At 50.9% G+C, this 25,886-nt stretch overlaps 2 protein-coding genes across 2 annotated transcripts in view; one reads left to right on the forward strand and one right to left on the reverse strand.

Moving 5' to 3' along the window:
* LOC120875145 (cytochrome c oxidase assembly factor 8) overlaps positions 1-25,886 on the reverse strand; it is a 26,525-nt gene continuing 639 nt past the window's right edge. The window contains exons 2-5 of the mRNA XM_040256846.1: positions 13,009-13,206; positions 12,233-12,296; positions 5,611-5,701; positions 1-3,065 (exon numbers count right to left, since the gene is read on the reverse strand). Of these exons, the coding sequence (XP_040112780.1) occupies positions 2,960-3,065; positions 5,611-5,701; positions 12,233-12,296; positions 13,009-13,206 (459 nt within the window). The 3' untranslated portion in view covers positions 1-2,959. The remainder of the gene's footprint in view (positions 3,066-5,610; positions 5,702-12,232; positions 12,297-13,008; positions 13,207-25,886) is intronic.
* The window catches only part of BAG5 (BAG cochaperone 5), a 7,215-nt gene continuing 6,544 nt past the window's right edge, over positions 25,216-25,886 (forward strand). The window contains exon 1 of the mRNA XM_040256843.1: positions 25,216-25,290. The gene's annotated coding sequence lies outside the window, so the exon portion shown is untranslated. The remainder of the gene's footprint in view (positions 25,291-25,886) is intronic.

Raw genomic sequence — 25,886 nt, forward strand, 5'->3', positions numbered from 1 at the left:
TGGACTTCAATAAAATTTTTATTTGCATTTATTTGTGACCTAAAGTAACATTTAACACAGTCATTTAATTTTAAATGTTTAAGAACTGAAGAAAGAGGCACTGACATTTCCTGTTAATTCACTCAGCATTTAAGAACCTAGCAATACAGTTTACACCATTAGTCAAGTAGCCACTTGGCATTAAATTATTACAAAAAGACAAGACACAGTTACTGCATTCCAACCACGCTTAAGACCCGCATTGCTAAAGCGCCTCTCGAGTCCGCACTGTCTAACTGCCGTGTAATTTATGTCAAGTGCCAACGCCTGGAGGCCCACTCGGGACTCTGGGCACCAGGAATGGGGGTGCTCTGCACCACGGCCCCCGCGGCCTCCTGTCACGGGGGTGTCGAGACACCCGTCGTCCCCTCCCCACCCCCCAGCCTAGGATGTGGCCTCTGTGGGCGCTGCTGCTTCAGATGGTTCTCAAAGCAAACTTGCCTTTCACAATTTTTAATTACAAAGTCTAAGAAACACGCATGCTTTTTGTCTGAATACAGAACAGGCTTTTGGCTCATCCTGAAACCACTCTTTATTTGGCGACAGTGGGTCTCAGCTTCGGTGTCTGGGCTCTCTGCCGGGGGTGCAGGCTTCTCTGATGGAAGTGCACGCGCTTTTCTCTCACTGTGACGAAGTCACTCTTGAAGCATCCTGGGAACCATGGCGGCAGCAGCATCTCCTGGCCCCAGCCCCCAAGGGCTGAGGTGGGACCAGAGCCTCAGTCCCTGCCCGGCCCCGCATCGCCCCGCCACCCCGAGGCGCCAGCCTAGGGATACAGCAGCCCTGGCAGTCGGGCTTTGTCCAGTGTGGAGGCCCACGAGGCCTGTTCCTGGAGACCTCTGGCTCCTACCTGTTACTTGCCCCTGACCCTTGCCCAGAGCTTACCTGACTAAGGTTCTGTCCCTTAGAACCTCAGGAGGCCTGCCCCGAGGAGGCAGATTATGACGCGGGCAGGAAGAGCTGTGGAGGGAAGACGTTCTTGGACAAAACAAATACAGGGAGTGTGTCACCAGGCCTCCAGCTGAAGCCCAGAATGCACCTGCTCAGTGAGCCCATAAATCCGCTGTTGGGAGGTCCAGGCTAACCGCCGGGACCTCAGCATCTCAGGGTGTCTCAGGACACAGCCGCGTCTGCACGGCCACTCACCAGCCCACAGGTGACCATTCTCAAGCTCTCCCTCAGTCTTCACAGAGATGGGAACTCATAACAAGAGGGATCTTTTAACCGTTTGCAACTGGTTACTGGGAAAAGACACCCTCAAAAATCTCTAAAAATTGATGCACAAGAGGAATTAGAAACCATACCACTGGAAGGTGCTGGGAGATTAAGTCATGGCTGACTCTTTGTGACCCGTGGACTGCAGCACGCCAGGCTTCCTGTCCCTCACCAGCCCCTGGAGTTTGCCCGAGTTCCTATCCGTTGAATCGGTGATGCCATCCAACCATCTCATCCTCTGTTGCCCTCTTCTCCTTCTGTCTTCAATCTTTCCCATTTAAGACTTAAATAATCTGAAAGCCAGTGAGTCTGACTGGATGGGAGCAAGAATTAAAAGCCAGAAAAAAAAAAAAAAGCTGAAGAACAGTTCACCCCTCCAGGCTCGCTCACGTGGAACCAGGGCCCTGCCTGGCCCCCTAACCCTGCTGCTGTCTCTCTGCAGACCGGCGGTGTCACCGGGCTGGCAACGGGCTGTGTTGCGTGGTGGTGTGATGAGTGAGATGGGGTTATTCCTGGGAGGCCTGGTGTTTCAGGCTGCTTGGCGCACGCGCTCCACTCTGTGGGGGCCTCTGTGGACACTGGGTTAAGAGCCCACGGAGCTGATGGACCGCACAGACTCGCCTGGCACCTCGACATTCCCACGTCCACCCGTGGGGCCCTTAGCAGCCTGGGGTGCGGGGTGGCGGGTGTGTGTGCTTCCCCTGGTCTCCAGAATTTCTCCTTGGGGATCATCTTCAGTGGCAGTTAGTAAGCTACAAGAAACCTAGCCTGTCACACCTCATTTTGGAACAAAAACCTCTGCCTCTTGGTAAAATCCAGATGTCCTGTCTGTCCTTGAGGACAGCCCCCCGCCCACCGCCATGGCTCCAGGACACAGCACAGAGGGAGCCTCGTCATTTTATAACCACATAACCCTATTTCAAACAATAGTGCTTTCACGAGGATTGAAAGAGAGGGACAGGACCCATAGCAATCTGCTCTGGAAAACTTGGGGAACAGGCTCTGCCTCACCGGGGTAAACGGAGAAAACTCCGAGGCACCCCTTTGGGCCCCTGGGGCCTGTGCAACACTCAGGACAGCTGCGTGTCTTCAGGGCTTGGACCTGGGATTGCCAATCACCAGGGCCCACTGGTCGGGGAGGCCGTGGTGACACGGCACCCAGCTTCCAGATCATTCCCGTCAGTGGAGTCAAATGTTTCAGTCAAAGTCTGTAACATTTTTATGTTGCTCTCTTCCAAACTGTGCGTGTGCCGTCAGTCGTGTCTGACTCTTGGCGACCCCATGGGCTACAGCCCGGGGGCTCTTCTGTCCACGGGATTCTTCAGGTGGAAATACTAGAACAGGTTGCCGTTTCCTTTGCCAGGAAAGCCTCCCAACCCAGGGATCAAGCGTGCGTCTCCTGCACTAGAGGTGGGCTCCTTTACTTCTGAGCCACTGGGAAGCCCTCTCTTTCAAACTGCTGTAATTCAAAAACTCAAAAGACAGCGCCTGCGTTTTATTTGCTATCACCTCGGTGGCCAAGAGCCAGTGTCAAATTCGCAGTCAGGACAGAGCCACGTGGGCCTCGGCATCCGTGCCAGGACCCGCGTCCTCCAGCCTGCCCTGCGCTCACAGGTTTCAGCACCCTTGTGAAACGAGTCCCAGAGGCAGCTGCTTCTCGAGGAACCTCAGACGAGGAACCGGCTGGATGGGTGAGGGTGGGCTCCTAACTGCTGGTCTTCTTTTGTTTCGGTCTAAGCTTGTTCCAAATCCTCTCCAGGGCCACTTTTCCCATGAAGAAGGTGATGGCAAAATTACGCTTGTACCAGTCCCTGCAGGGGAAGAAGATGAGTGCAGCTGGCAGGCGCCCGGGACCTGAGGCCAGCAACCAGGCATCTGAACCGCCCCCGCCCCTGCCCTGCCCCACCAGCTCTGCCTTCTCCCACCCTCACTAAGGCCCAGCTGTGCACAAAAGCCTGCTCTCCTTGCACCCAGGCTGTCATCAGGCTGATGTACCCAGTGGCCCCCTTTCCCACTCCTGGAGGCCACTGCAGCCTCCTGATTTTGCTAGAAGCTCCAAAAGAGCCTTCAGAAGCCCTGAAGCCCCCAGAGCCCTGTGGCATTCTCCAGGAAACACAGCACAGAAACACCGCTTAGCAACAGGAGCGGTGCGGACCCTCCTGGCTCTGGCCCCGCATGTGCGTGAGACGCAGATGCCGCAAGCACGCCACCTCGAGACACGAGCTTGTCGGAAACGCCAGCACCATAGAGTTCCCTGTCTTCTTTCTCTAGGCGATTTGGATTTTTGGGAAACTTGTGTCTCTAAAGCTTCTCGTTGAAATGAAGTCCCAGGATGGAGTCACAGGCAGTCAGAGGCACACTCGCCTGCGAGTTACTCTACAGAACGTGTCGGAACTTGCAAATTCACCACGGTGTCCGCAGCTGAACGGGCAGCACTCGGCAGGTTTCCACAATGGGACATGCACGTTCCAGACTCCCAGTGCTGAGCCCTTGGAAGCAGGATGCAACAAGTGCCAATGCTTTTCGTCCAAATGAGCCAGCGAGGGGACATGGAGCTGCTAGTCCACATGGGACCCAAAGGACTGACTGGATCTCAGCATGGAAGACACAGAATACCCAAGGGCTCAAAGGCAAGAGGTAAAAATGCTAGCCTCCTGGAGGCTTCACAGGACCAGACAGAAATCCCTCTCCACAAGTGATGTGATAAATGGGAAGCAACGCCCGAAATAAATAACAAAGGCTCCTGGAAAAAGGAAACTGGTATCCCGTGGAGACGAAAGTTCCTATGTTGCTAAGGGAAAGCCAGATTCCACTGCAGCATTCAGAAAGCCCGACTGATAAAGTGCAGTGGAGAAGACAGACTAAGCTCTCCCTGTTTCCATAAAGAAAGCAGGGAAGGAGGAGGTGAGCCCACGGGGAGGGGTGCTCAGGCTCCACTACGGCCTCCCCGCTCTCTGCTCCTCTCTCTATTCGGAGGGCCGCAGGCAACACAGGGAGCTGGCCCGAGAGGAAGCAGGATGCCAGCCTGCTATGTTCAGGCCAGAAATGAAAGGTCCAAGGAAACCTGGCTTGACTGAGCAATTCTTCCAGTTCAGAGTGACACACAACAGCGTCTGCAACAGACTCTGGACGCTGCAGGACTGGGCTTCCTGTTCAAGCGTCACTCAAGAGCTCCTCCAGCCTCGACCACCAGCCTGCTCTCCAGGCCCTGCCTCACCTGCCCTTTTGGCATGGTCACTGCTCCAGGAATGCCAGAGCAAACCTCAGACCACATCCTGTCACCCGACCTGGGAACATGTGTTACTGTGCATCGTCCAAACGCTTCTTACACACACAGGACCGCAATACCATCGCTCCGTCTGATGAAGTGAACGGTAACTCACCATTCGCAGTCCCTGTGTGTTAATGCGACCTCATACACAGCCAGTGCTGGCTTTCCTCTGCCAGGAAGCAGTGTCTCTGTACAGGGGTTTGCCGGAATGAAGTCTCTCTCATTCTGTAACAGGGCCCCCTCCTCGTTCACGTTTCTCAATCCCAGTTACTTGCTGAAACCGCAACAGCTGTCTCGTAACACCTCCAGATCTGGGAGCTGTGTCCTCAAGCCCTCACTGCACGGCCTGTGAACCACCCTCTCCGCACACGCCCTTTTGTCTCCTTCCCGTAATCTGGCGTCAGACCCGGGGCGGCTGGGCCAACGGCAGCCCCCGTGCAGGTGACGACCTCACAGGCGCTGCTGGCAGCCTCCCCGCGTCTCACAGCCTCGCGCACAGGCCACGGCCTCGCCCCGCACCGCATGAAGAGGCCCCGGGAGACCAGGCGCCGTCAGCCAGGCCCAGCCACGGCGGAGTCCCCGTCGGCCTCGCTGCCCGGTGCCTTTGGCAGTTGCCGGCGGTTGTGCCCAGACCTGTTATTGCGTCAGGAAAACAGTCCCTTTCTGACTCCAGCGCTCCTTCCCTGTCAACAGCCGCCATCCTCGCACGGCTGAAACGGCTTCGTCTCTGGCCTGCGGGAGCCCCTGGTGTTGCCTGCTGGGCCGCTCTCCCTGACCCCGCTGGGCTCTGAGCACCCCCACTTTCAAACACGAGATGCTGTGACCCCTCCGGCTTCCCCTGCCCCGGGCTGCGCTCCGCTCGGCAGTGAGAGTGCGGGCAGAACCCACTGTCTACGCACGGTGCACACCGTGAGGGGCGGCCATGTAGTGACTGTGAGCTGGCTACTTTACTTAAAAGGACAAAAACCAAGTTGACGGCAAAGTCTACTTTTAACATAGACAAGAATGTTAAATTCAGGTAGCAAAACAATCCTTGCCAACATGGATGTGATTTTCAGATTTTCAGGAAAAAAGTAGACACCCACCTGTTATAATACATGTGCTTCTGGAAATTTTTACTTAAAAATTCCTTGTAAAAGTCAGCCATTTCTTCTGCATTCAACGTTGCTTTCTGACCTGAAAATTGAATACAACTGAAACGTTAAGACCCAAGGGGAAGGTTCTACAAACGATTACTAGAGGTAATGGATGAGTTCAGCAGGGCTGCAGCTACACTATCAATATATGGACATCAACTGTATTTTGATACATGGGCAATAAACCATTTGAAAATAAAATTAAAACCATTCTAGGGACTTCCTGGTGGTCCAAGGGGTTAAGAATTGGCCTTGCAATGCCGGGGACGAGGGTTCAGTGCCTGGTTGGCGAACTAAGGCTCCACGTGCCGAGGAGCAGCTAAGCTCCTGAGCCGCAGCTAGGCCTGCCTGCCACGAGGTCCAGGTGCTGCGACTGAGACATCAGGTGGCCAAGCCAACATCCTTCCAGAGGCGTGTTTATACCACACTGCGGTCCACCATGCGTGCACCGGCATTCTCTCTCAAAAAACACAAAACTTAATTACAAAATAACACTGTTGGAAAAACTGTGCCAACAGGCTTGCTCTATAAAACATCTAATTTGTAAAAAAAAAAAAAAAGACACAGCATCCTCAAAGTACAAATAAGGGATGCCTGTATAGGATGCCATTTATCTGGAAATGTCCAGAATAGATAAATCCATGGAGACAGAAGTAGAGTGGTGGCTGCCGGGGGTTAGTGGGAGGAGGCAGTTGGGAATGACCACCAATGGGTACAGACTTTCTTCTCGGGGATCAGACAGTGGTGATGGGTGTACAATCTTGTCAGTACTAAAACTACTGAGCTGTACACTTTTAGAGTGTGCGTTCTATGGTATGAGGATCATATTTCAGTGATTAAACAAAGACTTAGGAACGAAAAACTATCTTCCTCTATCATTAGACCCTGGTCACCTCACGGGAGGAGATGCCCAGCGTGGCACCTACTCTCAGGAATCCCCCTGCCCCCCTACACGCTCACCAGACGTGCAAGGCCACTCAGGACAGAGGCCACAGCCTGCCGGGGCACACAGTGGCACTCCTGTGATGCGGGACGGCCCAGCAGACGGGGTTCCGGGCCCAGGAAGGAGGCCGCACGGGAGGAGCGCTCCGGCTTAGGAGGCCCAAGCGCCTGCACCTGCAGCGCGCACCCACCTGGAGGGCGAGCCCACCTGCCCGACGGGCACCGTCTCCAGGGCGCGGCTGCGTCTCCCGGCTACAGAGCGACGTTGACACTTCCAGCCCACCAGGATTTGGGGGAGACAGAGACAGAGCCAGGAAGGCAACCCCTGGGCACAGCTTTACAGAAACAGGAGGGACGTGACCAACGCCATGCCCACACAGCACACAGGCAAACACAGAGCGCACAGCACAATCGTGGCCGTCCCCAGACAGGAGACAGGGGCCGCATCCCCGCAGCCTGCCGAGCGGCCCGTGCGCTGCCGGGACACCCCCTGCCTCCGTGAAGTCCTCGCTCCTCTGACCCAGACCCTGCTGCTCCTCAAAACCTCCATCTAGAAGCTCCTCCCCTGTGAGAGGCCACCCAGGCCCCTGTGCAAACGCCCACTCCGTCTGCCCTCCCAGCTTCCGTCTCCAGGGGTCAGCGACCCGGGAGTGCAGAGCGCAGTCGCTGCGCGGGCCCCCCCCACCACCACCAAGGAAACCAGCCCCACAAAGGCGGGGCCACGGCTCTCTTGTCCCCACCAGTCCCCAGACTAGCCTGGATGTGGCAGCCACTGGATAAATACTGGAAGTCAGCCAACGGATGGATGCTAACCAGGGAAAGAGGGGAAACAGCCGCCCAAGGAGGAGAGGGAAGCTGAAGGATCCAGGGAAGGGGACGGTCAAGCTGGGTCTTGAAGGATGAACAGGATCCTGCAGGGCAGAGAAAGGAGAGCGGCCCAGGCAGAGCAAATGAGGGTCTGCAGACAGCCAGTGGGGGGGCGGGGGGGCTGGCAGCCTCGGGGGTGGGGCCCCAGCGGTCCTCCAGGGAGAGGCGAGTGGGCGCCCTCCTCCAGCGTCCCCAGCCGCTCCCAGGATGGGAGGAGCGGAGAGGAGGGCAGCGCCGTTCGGGCAGAGCAGGGGGCAGCTCCCTGGGACGGGGTTCTGACCCTCACTGGCCCGCGGCCGGCCTGTGGCGTCTCCTGTCTCCAGGACCCGGATCGCCACAGCACACCTCATTAGGCTGCTTTGAAGCAAAGTGAGTCACGGCCGCGAGGCAGGCAGGCCGGGCGGAAACAGAGGCGCGCACCATCGCCGCTGCTGGCCGAGGAGCAGGAGCCCCTGGGTGCTGAGGTGCTGAGGTGCTGAGCACAGGCAGGGCGCCCTCCAGCTACTGTCCAGGCTGGGGTCCTGCCCAGACGTTCCCCAGGGCACTGAGCACAGGCAGGGCGCCCTTCAGCCACTGGTCAAGCCTGGGGTCCTGCCCAGACGTTCCCGGGTGGCACTGAGCACAAAGCAGCTGCGCCGTAACTGCTGAGTCGTTCGGATTCCACGCCCGTCGACACTGCAGTGAGACACTGAACTAGTAAACGAAGGAGGAGGTGAGACGACCCACTTCATTACACACTCACCGAGGACCGAGAGGGTGCTTCGTAAACACCAGCTGACAGAGTGCCTCCATCCTGACGGCACCCCGCACCCGCACAAACACTCGGGCAGTGAAGGGAGCCAGGGGGCGAGTCCTCCCACACCTGCCCTACAAACGAGGCTCAATCAGGACAGGCCGAGACGGCGTCATGGTGTTCTGCTTTCTGCACTTGAAATTAAGTCAACAAGTTTTCTCTACTGCTGAAGAACATTCCAGAGAACGTCTAGAGCCAGTGGGCCCCCATGGCCTTATCTAAAATTATCAGACGCTTCCCTGCTGGCTCAGATGGTGAAGAATCCACCTACAACACAGGAGCCGCAGGAGACGTGGGTTCAGTCCCCAGGTCGGGAAGATCCCTTGGAGGAGGGCACAGCAACCCACTCTCATGGATTCTTGCCTGTACAATCCCGTGGACAGAGGAGCCTGGTGGGCTGCAGTCACAAGACTCGGACATGACCAAAGCGACTTAGCATGGCACGGCACAGACGCTCCCCACTGTCGGCTCTGAGAGAGAATGCTGCATGGCAGGAGAACCCTTTCTCCAGGATAAACTTTTAGATATTCTGTGGCCATAATTTCCCTGCCTCCTTGCATAGGCACACTTCACGCAGCTGAATCCTTCTGGAAGGGAGCTGGGGAAACATCTTCGCCTTGGGTTCAGCTCAGTGTCAAATGAGGGCTGGCTGCTGGTTTAACATGCACTGCAAGATATGGAGCTTGAGCACATTTTTTTCTATAGTTACATTATTCATCTGTAGGCGTCCTGTTACTCCTGCGAATTTGTTTCGGCTTCATTTCAGAGTCCAGACTGCCTCCCCGCCTCTGCTACAAATGCCCCCAGCCTGCTGTCCACTGCTAACGTGTCTGCCTGCCTGGCCCTCGGGCCTCCTGGGCATCGAGTATGGGTCTGCCGCACTCAATAGACAGAATGTGGCCTGGGAGGAGCCTCGGGCTGGCGACTTCCTCGGACTTGGGAGAGAAAGCCCATTCACAGCAAGAGAAGGCCGAAGCGGGGGCAGAGCGGGGTGCACACGAGAGCGGGGGGCACCGGGGTCAGTGCGGCCTGCGCCCGGGTCTGAGCACTTCTCTGTATCCTCAGCAAACTCTCCTTTCCAGGAGAGACCACGGCGAACGCTACCCAAGCCAGACAGTGTTGGTTCTGACCTTCTAGAATCCTCTGCCTTCACTGACGAGCGCAGGGCCTTGCCACCACTCCAATAATGGAGGCTGCTTTTATCTTGTTAGACTTTCTACAGTTGGGAGTGATGTACTTTACTTTTTACTCCAGGAACAATTGATTCTTAATAATTAACCTGATCCATTTGGAATATATTCAAATTACAGGGAGCATGAATCTAAATTGATTCTTTTGGGCTAAAAGCACTTACTTTCTCCAACATCATTTATTACACAAACCGCCTCTTCCCTGGGTTCTCTGGGACCCCTACATTCAGGCATCAGACACACAGGTTCTGGCCCAAGGGGGCGACACAGCCGCTACCCCCCACACACACCGCATTTCCCGCGCTGCAAGCTCGTAACTGTCTGAACCGCTGACAGAGCGGGCAGCTCCCTTCCCGAGGCCTTTCTTCAACACATTCCTTCCTGTTTTCTTACCAAACTAATTTGAAACCTAATTAAGGCCCATCTTTCAACACTGAGTCACACCATCCACAATAGTAACAAAAGACCCAGAACAACTTCCCCGTCTGTCAGGAGAGGGCTCTTGGCTGTGGCCTGGGACCCATTCTCCAGGACGGTACCTGGCCCCTCCACTTACTCACTGTGTGACTGTGGTCAAACAGCTTGCCCTCAGGCACCTCCTCCACAAACCAGTAAAAGCCACATTGTTGCTGCTCAGTCGCTGAGTCTTGTCCAACTCTGCGACCCCTTGGACTACAGCACTCCAGGCTCCCCCGCCCTTCACCGTCTCCCAAACTCACGTCCATGGAGCTGGTGATGCCGTCCAACCATCTCGTTCTCTGCCAGCCCCTTCGCCTCCTGCCCTCAATCTTTCCCAGCATCAGGGTCCTTCCCAGTGAGTTGGCTCTTTGCATCTGGTGGCCAAAGCACTGGAGCTTCAGCATCACCCTCAGTCCTTCCGGAGAATAACGTTAACTAACAGCACCCACTCCAGGAGTCACTGCGGGAAACAGCAGCATATGTGCGGACGGCGGGACAGTCCTGGGGTCAGAGCCACCGCTCCAGGCTTTGGGAGGAGAGCCCGCCCTCACCTCGACGCCCCCGCCCTGGCCTCACACTTGGAGGATTCGATGCGAGTGTGCAAATGTGAGATAAAACGTCTCAGTTGTACCTGCTTGTGGTTTAGCTTTGTATTTGAAAAAAAAAAGAAAAAAAACTTGAATATTGTCATCATAAAAAATAAAACAAAAATTAAAATATTTATTACTGGGGACGTCCCTGGTCATCCAGTGATTAAGAATCCGCTTGCCAACACAGTGGATGCAGGTTTGATCCCTGGTCAGGGAACTAAGACCCCACACGCCAAGGAGCAGCTAAGCTCACACACCACAGCCAGAAAGAAGCCTGTGCATGGGATCAGAAGATCCCTCATGCCACAGTGACGATCCTGATGCAACCAAAGAAATTAATTTAGAAATACATTTATTGCCCAGCAAACAAACAGCAAATATAACCTGCTTGGACACCCCACCTTGGCTGGCTCCACCCTCCCCAGCCCCGGATCCTAACGACGGCAAGGCTGTGGTGAGCAGACAGTGACGGTGCTCCAGTCCAACACAGGCCTGGCTTTAGGGGTCAGTGGTCTCAGGTTTCCCATCAGAATGTTAAGCAGGAGACGTCTGCTTAACCACCAGTACATAACGTCACTCAGGTCTAACATCAACAGCTGGAGAAAACGATGAAAGGTTATTTTGAGCACTAGACTCTCCATCCACAAAGAAAGGCCAGCAGAGCAGGCAGGGGGAAGCGAGTGCAGCCTGTGCCCAGCACATCAGGGGCGCAGCCTAGGGGCGAGAGAGGGGCGAGACGGCAGGGGCTGGGCCGGCCTCCAATCCACATGGAGGGGCACGGCTGTCCTTCTGCCGCCACAGGAAATCTAAATGGCTAAACAAGCTGAGGGGCAACTGTCAAAGCTGCGTTTTGTAGAAGAGTCTGGCTACACTGCAAAGAATGGATTTCAGGCATGAGGGGTTAAACTACAGCCTGTAGGCCAAACCTGGCCTACACCTGGTTTTGTAAACAAAGTTTTATTGGGGCAAGTTCACACCCATTAACTTATGTATTTTCTACAGCTGCTTTCACAGACCAACAGTAGAGCTGAGTAGTTGAGGAGAGACCCTCCTGGCCAGGAAGGACTCAACTATTTACCATCCAGCTCTTTACAGAAAGCTTGAAGACCCCCGATTCCAAGACGGGAGCAGGAGAGCCAATCAGGAAGATCCTGCACTAGGCAGAGTTATTGGGGCCTGAATCACAGCCCTGTTTCCCGGACGGGGGGCAGCAAAAGTGCTGAGCAACGGCTCAGAGGTAAACTGGGGGGCAGACACAGGGTGGGGAGAGGCTTCCAAGGTGACCCCGCAGCCTCCAGCTCACAGCTGGTGGGACCAGGAGGAGAGGCCAGGGCAGGAGACAGAGGCTGCTGAGGCCACAGGACCTCGGGATGGAAGTCCAAAGGTCAGCAAGCGGTCATCGACTGGAAGGACCCAGAATGATGAGAGGGCTGACCTCGCCCAGAGGGAGAAGAGGGAACGTGGGGAGGACGGACCCATGTCCCACCGAGAACTTGCCTGCCCCACGGAGCCAGACCTGTCCCCTGAGCTTTCGCTGCTTCATTCAATACCCCCAGGCCCCTGCTTCCTTTCTTGGCTGTGCAGAGACAAGCGGGATCTTGGTTCCTCGGCCAGTGGTCCGACCGGTGCCCCTTGCAGTCTGCCACGGAAGCCCCCAGCAACCTTTCTTCTTCCTCTTGCCATACAGTTACTCCAGCAGAGCAGGGAGAGCAGGAAAAGAGCAGACTAACCTGACGCAGTTCTCCGATCCAGGCCTTTGGCTTTGAGTCTTGAGCGAACAAATTCTTCTTTTTCCTAAAAGAAGACAGCTATCAGAGCTCCCTTTCTTCGTCTCTCTGTTTTCCTTGGCTAGGACAAGCTCTCAGCGCTCTGGAGAAGCCTGGATGTGGGTTTCCTGAGAAGTGGTCCATCTCAAAGCCCGTTTTAAACCATCTCAACTTAGTTAAAAGTTCCGTGCTTGAGAGAGGATTTGAAAATGAGAGCTTTAATAAACTTAGGGAGACACTGTTTGTTTAGAAATCCACAGAAAATAAATATACTCCATTTGACTTTGCCTGCCCAAATGGATAAACACACTCCGCCTAAGTCTCCCTTCTGGATTAGAGTAGTTAGACTTCTTTCTCACGTAGCTTACTGATGAGCATGCTGTTACGAATTCTGAATTCTCAGGAAGAGTGACAACACATCCTAGATCCTCTTGCTGTCATAAACACACACACACAGGCGTGTATGCACAGGAGTACACGGTTCTAGCTCTCGCCTTGCTACTCACTCCCTCTAGTTCTTGGAGAGTCTCAAGACCTGTGAGCCTATGAAGGACCAATGTTTCTTCTCTACAGTTACATACTGATTTTAAACTTCTAGCTATATATACCCACGTGTGTGTATGGAGGGCAGGGATTAAGAAGCTACCAAGGAACTGAAAGGCAGAGCAGATACTAAAGATCCGGCGCCCCCAAGTGGCCAACTGTATTATTGCACTTGCTGACCTGAAACCTAAACATACCTTATGAAAAGTCAAATTCTGGTCTGCCCAGAATTGTTGGTTCCATTCTTGTGTTTCTTGTCTCAGTTCTCTTAGCTTTTGTTCCAATGGTGACTCATTTTCAGGGATGTAAAAGTGAATCGGTCGAAGGTTTGAATATTTATCCGGAGGTCCTATCCAATCATGGTGAGATTTTCTTGGAGGGCAGAATCTTGAGACCTTCAACAAAAAGAGTGGAGTTAACATACAAGTAAATGGATCTCTAGTATTATATAACATATTATAAAACGAACAGTCCAGATTTATTAAAGACCCTTGTTAGCTTCCTCTTTTTAAGACTATGTGCCAGAGATATCCAAATTAAAAGAACTAAAATAAACAGCATTAACACAAACAGTTCATTCAGTTCAGTTCAGTTCAATGGCTCAGTTGCGTCTGACTCTTTGCGACCCCATGGACTAAAACATGCCAGGCTTCCCTGTCCATCACCAACTCCCAGAGTTCACTCAAATCCATGTCCATCGAGTCGGTGATGCCATCCAACCATCTCATCCTCTGTTGTCCCCTTCTCCTCCCGCCTTCAATCCTTCCCAGCGTCAGTCTTTTCCAATGACTCAGTTCTTCGCATCAGGTGGCCAAAGTATTGGGAGTTTCAGCTTCAGCATCAGTCCTTCCAATGAATATTCAGGGCTGATTTCCTTTAGGATGGACTGGTTGGATCTCCTTGCAGTCCAAGGGACTCTCAATCAAGAGTTTTCTCCAACATCACAGTTCAAAAGTATCAGCTCTTCGGCGTTCAGCTTTCTTTATAGTCCATCTCTCACATCCATACATGACCATTGGAAAAACCGTACCTTTGACTAGACGAACCTTTGTCGGCAAAGTAATGTCTCTTCTTTTAATACGCTGTTTAGGTTGGTCACAGCTTTTCTTCCAAGGAGTAAACATCTTTTAATTTCATGGCTGCAGTCACCATCTGCAGTGATTTTGGAGCCCAAGAATATAAAATCTCTCACCGTTTCCACTGTTTCCCCATCTATTTGCCATGAAGTAATGGGACCTGATGCCATGATCTTAGTTTTCTGAATGTTGAGTTTTCAGCCAGTTTTTCACCCTCCTCTTTCACTTTCATCAAGAGGCTCTTTAGTTCTTCGCTTTCTGCCATAAGGTGGTGTCATCCACATATCTCAGGTTACTGATATTTCTCCTGTCAATCTTGATTCCAGCTTGTGCTTCACTCAGCCCAGCATCTTGCATGATGTACTCTATATAAGTTAAATAAGCAGGGTGACAATATACAGCCTTGATGCACTCCTTTCCCGATTTGGAACAAGTCTGTTGTTCCACGTCCAGTTCTAACTGTTGCTTCTTGACCTGCATACAGATTTCCAGGGGGCAGGTCGGGTGGTCTGGTATTCCCATATCTTGAAGAATTTTCCACAGTTTGTTGTGATCCACCCAAAGGCTTTGGCGTAGTGACTATAGCCATGAAATTAAAAGATATTTGCTCCTTGGAAGAAAAGCTATGACAAACCTAGACAGCATATTAAAAAGCAGAGACATCACTTTGCCAACAAGGTCCATATAATTAAAGCTATGGTTTTTCCAGTAGTCATGTACAGACATGAGAGTTGGACCATAAAGAAGGCTGAACACCGAAGAATTGATGCTTTCCAGCTATGGTCCTGGAGAAGACTTGAGAGTCCCTTGGACCGCCAGGAGATCAAACCAGTCAATCCTAAAGGAAATTAACCTTTAGGTTAATGCTGAAGCTGAAGCTACAATACTTTGGCCATCTAATGCGAAGAGTCAACTCACTGGAAAAAGACCCTGATGCTGGGAAAGACTGAGGGCAGAAGGAGAAGGGGGCAAAAGAAGATAAGATGGTTGGATGGCATCACCGACTCAATGGGTATGAGTTTGAGCAAACTCTGGGAGATGGTGATGGACAGGGAAGTCTGGTGTGCTGCAGTCCACGAGGGCACAGAGAGTCAGACATGACTCAGTGACTGAACAGCAATAATACCAAGCATGCTCAACAACGGCGCTGGAAGAGTTTACATCCTCAGACCAAAACCAGCGTCAACCTGTGCTTTATACCAGCAATACCACCAAACATGCTCAACAACGGCGCTGGAAGAGTTTACATCCTCAGATGAAAAACAGTGCCAGCCTGTGCTTTATACCAGCAATACCACCAAACATGCTCAACAACGGCGCTGGAAGAGTTTACATCCTCAGATGAAAACCAGTGCCAACCTGTGCTTTATACCATGTACAAAAATTAACGCAAGACGGAGCAAAGACCTAAAACGAAAAATGCAATCCATAGAATTCCTAAAACACAGTAGAAATCCTACACCCTTAGATTAGGCAAAGATTTCTCACATACAACACCAGAAGCACAATCCACAAAACAAGGAATAAATGAACTGGACTTCACCAAAGTTAAAATCGTCTTTTCTCCTAAAGATACTATTAGGAAAATCAAGACAAGCCACAGGCCGGGAGAATATACATGCAAATCCGTAAAAGGACTTGTTTCTAGAATATACAAAGATGTCTCAAAACTCCACAATAAGAAAACATACAACCCAACTTAAAAATGGGCAAAATATATAAAAGCTTCCCAGGAAGACATAAAGATGGCAAACAAGCATATAAAAAAAAAAAATACTCAACATCATGAGTCAATAGGGAAATGCAAATCAAAACCACGAGATACCACTCCACACCTATTAATATGGCTATAAAAAAATAAAACCTGCCAAAACAAGAGCTGTCAGGAATGTAAAACAATCAAGCTCTTAAATATTGCTTGTGGCAATGCAAAATGGTACAACCACTTTGGGAAAAAAGCCTACACTCCATTATAAAATTAAACACACTCTTAACATACAACCCAGCAACCCCTTCCCAGGTTGTTTACCCAAGGTGCATGAGTACATATGCTCACACTGAAACCTAAATATGATTGTTTAAAGTGGCTTTATATATAACCGCCAAAATCTGGAAGCAGCCCAAATGCCTTTCTGCTGATGAGGGGAAACAGCACGGCGCGTCGGTGCGACGGAAGCCACTGGCGAGGAGGCCACAGGCAGCGTGGGCGGCTCTCAACGGCACCAAGGGGCCGCACACTGCTGCATCTGTTGCCCAAGCAGAGCTAATGATTTCACGGACTGGCGCAGCTCGCCAGGACAGCCGTGTGCTCTGCAACGGGCCCCTTGGCAGGAGCAGCACGGGAGAGAGGCGAGGCCAGGGGGGCTCAGCTCTCCGCGCAGGCCTCAGCCTTCTGTCCACGGAGTGGCCTGACCATCTCTTAGGTCCCTAGACTCAACCCCTGACAGCTAAAGGACCAAGCGGAGACTGAGAAAGGAAACCAAGTCACTGTTTAGGAAACACTGACGGTTTTCGCTCGGATGACCTCCACTAATCACCACCAACCCCCACCAAGCGTCCTGAGAACTCGGCACTGACTGAAGCAGACAGCTAAACTCAGCACCACCAGCCGGCGGCCTACTCGCCTCGGAAGCTACGACCTTCCTAAATCGTCTAAATTCCCAAGCAGTCTAAAAACAGGAAGAGTTTAAAACACGACCAGGATAGCATCAGGTTTGGTCGGAAGTGGGTTACAAAGCTTGGTGCAGCCACTCAGCGTGAACAATTCAGGCCACAGAGAGCGCTTGCAGGAGGCTACGGCTGCTCTGCCATCTCTCCCCAGGGCTCAGCAGGGCCGGTTATAAAATGCCCGGGTCTCCTGCTCATGCGAAAAGCTTTCCTTCACATCTGAGAACGCAGTATCAGGACGGTACTGGAATTCATGATATTTTATTAAAACCTGTGGTAGGTTCAGTTCAGCATCTGAATGCTTCAGTTCAGTCGCTCAGTCGTGTCCGACTCTGCGACCCCATGAATCGCAGCAAGCCAGGCCTCCCTGTCCATCACCAACTCCCAGAGTTCACTCAGACTCACGTCCAACAAGTTGGTGATGCCATCCAGCCATCTCATCCTCTGTCGTCCCCTTTTCCTCCTACCCCCAATCTCTCCCAGCATCAGGGTCTTTTCCAATGAGTCAACTCTTTGCATGAGGTGGCCAAAGTACTGGAGTTTCAGCTTTAGCATCATTCCTTCTCAGAAAATTATTTTGAGCCTAAAATAAGTTAATGAGCAGGAAATCTTAAAAAGTATACAGGATTCCCTCAGACCTTCAAAGTTTTCTAGGAAAGTATCTTTTTAAAAAACTTTCAAAATTTTAAGGACCCTTGACAGATTAAGTAAAAAAAAAAAAAAAAAAAGCTTTCGAGTGGGGGAAAAAAGATTGATAGAAAATGTTCAATCACTAAAAAGAAGCTATTATTGAATAACAAGTTAAAGATTTGATGACAAGTGGAATACAGCCTAAAATTCACCGAAATTGACCCAGAAGTAACGGAGCTTAAGACGCTCCCAGCAGTTCAGTGGCTAAGGCGCCATGCTGCCAGTGCAGGGGGCCCAGGGGCAATCACTGATGGGGAACCAGGGCCCCACACGCCCCAGAGCACGAGCAAATAAAGAAATAAAAATACACTGAAAAATAGTAATTCTCTCCCATTAGCCTCATTTCTGAGCAATGAATTTTAAATCTTAGCAGGTTCTAATGCCTCCAATACTTTTTTTTTTAATCATCTTCAGACTTTTGGAGAACAAAGCTGCTAGAACCAAAACCTTCTACCCATTTCATGCTAACTGATTTCATGATTGACACATTTTTATTAAGATGAGTTTTTCTCACAGCTGCAGAAGCAGCAAGAGTAGCGGATGAAAGTTAAAGAAGGTCAAACGCCATCTTTGGAGAAGCCGGCTTCTTTGCGCCTCAGAGAACAAGCTTCCGGAACTCCAGGCTCAAGCAACACGTAACTCTGGCATCCTCACTCCAGGCCCCGTGGGGACTGAAACAGCTGCAGCTGCACCAACTTCCTCCCGCGGCGGCTTCTCCAGGCCCAGGGCAGCAGGCAGATGGCTCCAGCTCCGAGCTCAGCCAGCATGAGCAGCGCCAACTGCCTCCAGACTGCAGGTCCCCACGGCCACCAACTCTCCAGACTGTAGCCAGGGCAACCTCTGCGCAGCACCCACCCTACCTGTGCCAGCCCTTCCCTTCAAATCCTTCAGTGACCACTCATCCCCCTCAGGACAAAGTCAAATCCTCACCCGGGTCTAGCAGCCAGGCCTGCCCACCTCTCCTTCCTCGAGTCCGAATGGAACTTCATGACAACAGGGCCGACTTCGGACCTCGACCCTCCACAGGCCTCAGGGTCCGTTCCAGGGTGCACCCCAGTGTGTCCTGAGCCCCCTGGGAGGTGAGGAAACACAGCTGTCTCCCACTGGACGGCAAGCCCACGGGGGCAGGAACTGCCCCCTCTGGAGGAACAGGTGCGTGTGGAGGGATGCTCTTCCCAGCTGCTAAAAATCTTTTCTGTTCCTTTGCTCTACGATTACGCAGAGAAACCCCTTCATCTTCAAAAAGCCTGATTTGTATGAAGGCCCGGTGGAGAGACATCCAACCAGTGTAACTAGACCCGGCGGTCACCGGTGAGGAACCCATGTGCTGAGCAGCCCTGAGCCGGCTGGAAGCCGCAGCCACCAGGCTGCTCCTTAAGTAAGTGCGGGTTATCTGGTGCACTCTCCAAGGCTGCACAGCACAGACGCAGAAGCGCGTGGACCAGCTGCGTGCTCTGGAGGACAGCTTAGGTGAGGTGGAGGTCCGGGGAGGCCCAGGCGCTGGTGGGCAGATCAGAGCTGCGGGGGAGGGGAAAGCCAGGCTGAACACTGCTGGCGAGGGGCAGAGGGAGCCAGGACACGTCTAGGCACAGCCGTCACCTCCCGTGGCCGGTGCGCAGTCCACACCAGACTGGCTCGGCACGGCTGTTTCACTCTGCGTTTACTTCTTCTTGCAGACTCAAGACATCTTTACCTGTGACCATTCTTTCTTTCGTTTGGTTCCTCTCTTGGTGTCACTGGGAAGCAAAGCTGAGCCATAAAGAGGCACAGCCAGAGTGGAGAGTTTCACATGAAGGCCCAGCCAGTCCCCATGAAGGGCTGGACTCATTGTTCGTGTGTAGAAGGAACAGGGCCCCCGACAGGCAGAAAGGCATCCGCATCTGCTCCTCAGACCGAGGCTACGGTCCTCACCAGCAGGGATGAAATGACACCAGACTGTCTTAAGAGTCCTTTTTAGCAAAGGCGGGACTGCAACACAGATCTTTAATGGTTTATCCGTTATTCTAAGAACAATATATGGTTACCACATTTTCCTTTTTAAAAAGCCCTTTAAAAAAAAACAAACTACTTTTATGCAAGTATTTCTGGACTTTTCCCACACAGCTTTTGCATCTGTGATACTCAGGTGTTCTCAGAAACTAAGGGCGATTCACACAAAGGGGCCCAGTGAGCGGAGGCAGAGACAGGCCTGGGCCCTGCGCAGTGAACTCCCCCCGCAGGCTGGGGGCTCCCTTCCCCTTCAAGCAGGCCGGGGAGGCTGCAGAGCAGCCCTGGGAGGAGCCAGCCCTGCCGGCAGCAGGCAGATGGGGGGCAGTGTGGGGCAGAGGTTCCACCCTAACGGTTCACGGTTACCTTGCAGAACCATACCCCACGTGTCCCGACAGGTTTCCTACGAAGAAATGTTCAAGAAACCACCCCAAGCTGCCCACACGTGACGAAGCAGGTCAAAGAAGTGCAGGCATGTCAGTGACCGTCCCTAGGCACCTCTGAGTTATTGCTGATAAACTGCTTTACAGTTTATATGTGGACTCTGTGAACCGACTCCTTCAATCATTCTCAGTTTTCCATTATAATTTGAGAGATCGTATCTTCAATTATGGTGGAAGTAGTTCCTCTGCTCTCCCCTATAAATATCCATTCTGTCTTTGTTCCCCCAAGAACTGCTATTTAAAAGGGAGGAGACGGAGCAGCTTCAGGGAGGAAAAGAATCCCTTTGAGGTTTGAATAATTACCATAATTTACGGTTCTCACAGCAAAAGCACACGAGGCCCAGCTTCCTGAGGCTGGGCTGTGCATGGGAAGGCGCGTGAGAGCCGCCAGACCCGCCTGCTCCACCTGGGCACACTGCGCTCTCATGACTGGGGGTAGGGTGGAGGCGAACCTTCCAGCTTTTTCTCCAGTTGTAAACTGCCAAGCCCAGCAGCCCCACGCCGGCGTCTTCTTGTCCAGCTCTGCGGGCGCAGCCTGGCTCTCCACCCCTCTGCATTACAGCAGGCTCCTGAGCTTGGCCGGCACACTCCTACCCCGGGCCTTGCCTTCTAGAAGCCAGGACTTGGAGCAGGGCGCCCTCCTTCCCAGAAGCGCCTGCACACAACACAAAGCTTCTCGGAGTCAGCATTTCACAGCCAGCCACTGGGGACATCAACGGGCAATAATGAAAGGAACCAACACTGGCAAGATTCGGTGTGCTTCCGTGTGTTTCCCGGCCTAGAGTCCTAACTCCCCTGGGGTGGGGACTGAAAACCTTTTGGAGGGTTGGGGCCTTCCACTGTAGACGGATGCTAGACAAATCAGCACACCAAATTCAGCACAGAAGGGCCAGCACATCGCGACCAAGCTGGGTTTACGCTGGGGGCGCAAGGTTGGTCTAACATCAGAAAATCAGTCACCGATGAAGCAGCCTTCTGAAAATAAAAAAGTCGAACCGGCACGAAGTCAGAGCTCTAGAACACAGCCGTCTCTTTACAAGAGACACACAGTTACATTACACCTTGGGAAGGCAGTCGGCAAAATCCAAAGGACACACTCCCCTGAGCCCCCCAGATAAACTGCTTGAAAAAAGGAAAGGGAGGACTTCTCTGGTGGTCCAGTGGCTAAGACTCCAAGCTCTCAATGCAGGGGACCCAGGGTTCAGTCCCTGGTCAGGGAACTACATCCCACACGCCTCAACTAAGAGTTCACATGCTGCAACTAAGACCTGGAGCAGCCAAATAAATAATTATTTTAAATATTGTTATTGGAAGGGCATAGAGGCAAACCCTATAGATTAAAAGACAGCTAAAAGGATATTAATCAATCATAGTGTGTAGACCTAATTTGGATCCTGACACAAGCAAACTGTAAAAGGAAACATTTCTGGTATTTCTAAGACAAAGAAATTTGAACATTCAAAATTTGCTGGGATTGAGGAATTATTGTAATATTTTAGGTGTGACAATGGTATTAAGTTTTATATAAATATATCGGTATCTTTTAACGATACATACTGAAGTACTTACAAATGAAATATGACGTCTGCTACTTGCCACGAAACTGTCTGGAAGTGGGGACTGGATGGGGGTAAGGGTGAAGTGCACAGCCACGACCGAATGGCTGCAGAAGCAAGGTACTGGATACAGAGCAATTCTTCACATTCTGCTGCTGCTGCTGCTGAGTCACTTCAGTCATGTCCGACTCTGTGCGACCCTATGGACTGCCATCTGCCAGGCTCCTCTGTCCATGGGATTCTCAGGCCAGGATACTAGAGTGGTTGCCACACCCTCCACCAGGGGATCCTCTCCACCCAGGGATCAAAACCGGGTCTCCTACACTGCAGGCAGATTCTTTACCGCTGAGCCACCAGGGAAGACCCATATTCTTCTACCTTCGCACATTTTAAATTTCCCATTAGTAACAAAAAAAAGAGACACCCAACAAATCAACATAATTTTCTGCATTAACAGAACAAGGGGAACTCACGTGATCATCTCAACAGGTGAGGAAAAAGCATTTGGAAACGTTAGAACCCTGAAGTAAGAGTGGGCCAGCCTTGGCTTCAGTCCTGACTCTGTGATACCAGACAAGTCACTTTACCTCTCCAGGTCCCAATCTCCTCACCTTCATGGTAAGAGAGGTAAACTACGTGGTTTTTAAAGTCCTCTCACCTCAGCTTTGTTTTCCAACTATTTATTGAAAGTCTTTTAAGTACTAGAAATATCCACGTTAGCCTTAATGGTTGATGACTCGCTTTCTCACCAGCTCCCCAGGCATCCCGAGTTTCACCTTCTTCCCATGAAGTCTGCTCCAAATCTAACCTTGGGAAGTCTGGCGCTCCTTCTGCTTTGGTTTTGGCTGCCCTGGGTCTCCACTGCCACACACGGGCTCTCTCCAGCTGCAGCAAGAGGAGGCCACTCTCCAGTTTCGGAGCACGGGCTCTGGGCACACGGGCTCAGCAGTGGTGGGGCACGGGCTTTGTTGCCCCACGCCATCTGGGGTCCTCCTGAACCAGGGATGGAACTCATGTCTTCTGAACTGGCAGGCAGATTCTTAACCACTGGACGACCAGGGAAGTCCTGGAGATCAGTCTCCTTGATGAAAACGGGACACAAAACGTGACATCAGAAGTTCCCATTCTCTGTCGTTGGTACACATTACCTCTCTCTGCTGGGGGCCTGTTTCTTTGCTCTTGTTCTTCTAAAAACTACTAGAAGAAATATTTTAATTCATCTTCCTTTAAATAAAGGAACTAAAACATACATATTCCTATGTGCAAGCATTATGATCTTGAAAAAATTATTCAATCTTACTGTAAAAGTAAGTAATTACTGAAAAGTAATTACTCAATATTTAACTTATATGCAGAGTACATCATGAGAAAGGCTGGGCTGGGTGAAGCACAAGCTGGAATCAAGACTGACAGGAGAAATATCAATAACCTCAGATATGCAGATGACAACACGCTTACGGCAGAAAGTGAAGAGGAACTAAAGAGCCTCTTGATGAAAGTGAAAGAGGAGAGTGAAAAAGTTGGCTTAAAACTCAACATTCAGAAAACTAACATCATGGCATCTGGTCCCATCACTTCATGGCAAATAGATAGGGAAACAGTGGAAACAGTGACAGACTTTATTTTTGGGCTCCAAAATCACTGTAGATGGTGGCTGCACCCATGAAATTAAAAGATGCTTGCTCCTTGGAAGAAAAGCTGTGACCAACCTAGACAGCATATTAAAAAGCAGAGACATTACTTTGCCAACAAAGGTCCATCTAGTCAAAGCTATGGTTTTTCCAGTAGTCATGTATGAATGTGAGAGTTGGACTATAAAGAAAGCTGAGCACCGAAGAATTGATGCTTTTGAACTTTGGTGTTGGAGAAGACTCTTAAAAGAGTCTCTTGGATTGCAAGGAGATCCAACCAGTCCATCCTAAAAGAAATCAGTCCTAAATATTCATTGGAACATGAATTTCATGCTGAAGCTGAAACTCCAGTACTTTGGCCACCTGATGCGAAGAACTGATTCATTTGAAAAGACCCTGATGCTGGGAAAGATTGAAGGCAGGAGAAGGGGAAGACTAAACTGAACTGAATTATCCAATCTCATCTGTAAATAGGGATGATCAAAGCACCTACTGAACAGAACTGTGAGGTTTAATTAAAATATGCAAAGCTTTCAGAACAGTGCATCCAAATGCTTGAGAAATGTTAACTATAAGTATAAATGTCAATGAAATTCAGACTATAAGCAAATATTAATGCATGTAACACGTAGCCGTGGTTCTCTAACTTGTGAACTTATTAGATTTGAACCCAAGAATCCTGATGTTTTAAGGGAGCCCAGCCTGGTGCTCTATGATAATCTAGAGGGGTGGGAAATGGAGAGGGGAGAGAGGGGAGGGAGGGGAGGGAGGGGAGGGAATATATGAATAATTATGGCTGGTTCCCATGGACGGAGGAACCTGGTAGGCTACAGTCCGTGGGGTCGCAGAGTCGGACACGACTGAGCGACTTCACTTCCACTTCCACGGCTGGTTCACGTTGTTGTATGGCAGAAACCAACAAAACACTGTAAAGCAATTTTCCTCCAATTAAAAAATAAATTAAAATTTAAAAAAGAATCCTGATGATTTATCTTAACAAAACCGGGGGAAAAACAACTAGACAAATGGAGAATATAAGTAAATATCCTGATGCCCAGACCAACCACATGAGACTCTCCGGGGGAGGGTCCCAGTACTTTTTACTCTTCCAGATGATTCCAAACATGCAGGCAAAGGTGTAAAACAATGATATAAACAACAAAGATAAAGAATAAGCAGGGATGACACAGCTAGAGAGCATGTGATCTGACAGCTGAGTTTAAGTTGGATTTGGAAGGAAAAGTGGTGCTTAACGCTAAGTTCTATAATGTTTTGCTATGAAAAACTGGTAGTCAGAGATTCCCCGGCAGTCCAATAGTTAAGACTCTACATTTTCACTACTGAGGCCCAGGTTTAATCCCTGTCCAGGTAACGGATATCTCACAAGATGTGCTGTGCAGCCAAAAAATAATAATAATGATAATTTTTAAAAAGCTGGGGGGTCTTCCCGGTGGCTCAGTGCTAAAGAATCCTGCCAATGCAGGCAACATGGCTTCCATCCCTGCTGCAGGAAGATCCCACGTGCTGTGGAACAACTAAGCCCGCGGGCCACAACCACTGAGCCTGTGCTCTGGAAGCCACGCTCCGCAACAAGAGAAGCCTCAGCAATGAGAAGCCCTGCCACCTAGAGAGTATCCCCCGCTTGCTGCAACTAGAGAAAAGCATGCACTGTAACAAGACCCAGCACAGCCAATAAATAAACAAAATTTAAAAACAAAACAAAAAAACCCAGGGACTTCCCTGGTGGTCCAGTGACTAAGAATCCACCTTGCAATGTAGGGAACACAGGTTCAATCCCTGGTCAGGGAACTAAAACCCCACATGCCGTGGAGCAACTAAGCCACTAGGACCTGGTGCAGTCAAATAAATTAATCAATTAATTAACAAACAAACAAACTGGTAGCCAGAGATAAGAGAGGTAAATCGTGTAGATCCTAAAAGCAGACCTCCTTAGCTAAAGTGAAGAACAAAGAATTAATTTTAAAAATACATAGAATGAAGTAGAAATACAGGATTAAAATCTATCTCTTTAGATTAAAAAAAAAAAAAGATTTACAGCCTGTGACTTCTAAGAAGACCTCATATTTAAAATCAACAGTCTCTCTGGCCTGCAGGAACGGAATTACCTAGAGAACGAGCCGTGTGCTCAGGAAGCATAGAAAGATGAGGCCAAACACACAGGAATTACACATTTCCCTGAGGAAAGAACTGTTCTTTAATGTCCCAGCCAATACCTCGCATAATGGAGAACACATCCCAAGAAAAACACAAGTCATAAGGCTAGAACTGGGAAGGTGTGACTCATGGGTCAGCTGCTTCCCTTTCAGCATCATCGCCTTCACAGGTGCAGGCAGTCTGACAGGTGTGCACCGGCTTGTCACCCGGACTGCAAAAGGCAAGACAGAGCTCGTCTCAAGGAACAGACCCACGGTAAGACTTACTTTAACAAAAGGTTGGGTGTCAATGGAGAAACCTGTTTGGGCGCTCCTTTTTTCCAGCACTTGTTCACAAAATAAGGTGGGCTAAGTCCTCGCCCTGTGGGCAGCTGTCTGCCCTTCCGGAGCATTTACAGATACCTGTTGAGTACCTTTCTGTCCAAAGAGTGGGATGCTGGCTGCATTTTATGTTCTAGGAATAGAAGTCAGGGGCTGTGGCCACTCAATCAGGGAACTGAACCAGAGGCTTGGGATCCCAGTGACCAGCTGCCCTGCTAACAGGCAGGCACGCTTTGGAATTAACAGGCTCTTTTTAGTCCTTCTTTAAGGATGGTTTAAAGGATGCTTTCCAGCCTCCGTCCTTAGCCTGTTGGCAAATGAAGTGTTAGTATTTAGATTTAACCTGGTTTCAACTTTCTATCTGCAGCCCATTCCGCGCCGTTAGCCCATATTTTCATATGAGAGCTGGAATGAAGCTCTGGGGCTCCCTCAAACTAAAACATCCTTCCCCAGAGCCGGGAAACTTCTAAAAACTGCTTGCCACTCCTTGCCGCTGCAGATATTCATCTTTGGGGACCTTTGGTCAGGAAC

Source organism: Oryx dammah, unplaced genomic scaffold (assembly GCF_014754425.2).
Source record: "Oryx dammah isolate SB20612 unplaced genomic scaffold, SCBI_Odam_1.1 HiC_scaffold_16, whole genome shotgun sequence".
Classification (NCBI taxonomy): Eukaryota; Metazoa; Chordata; class Mammalia; order Artiodactyla; family Bovidae; genus Oryx; species Oryx dammah.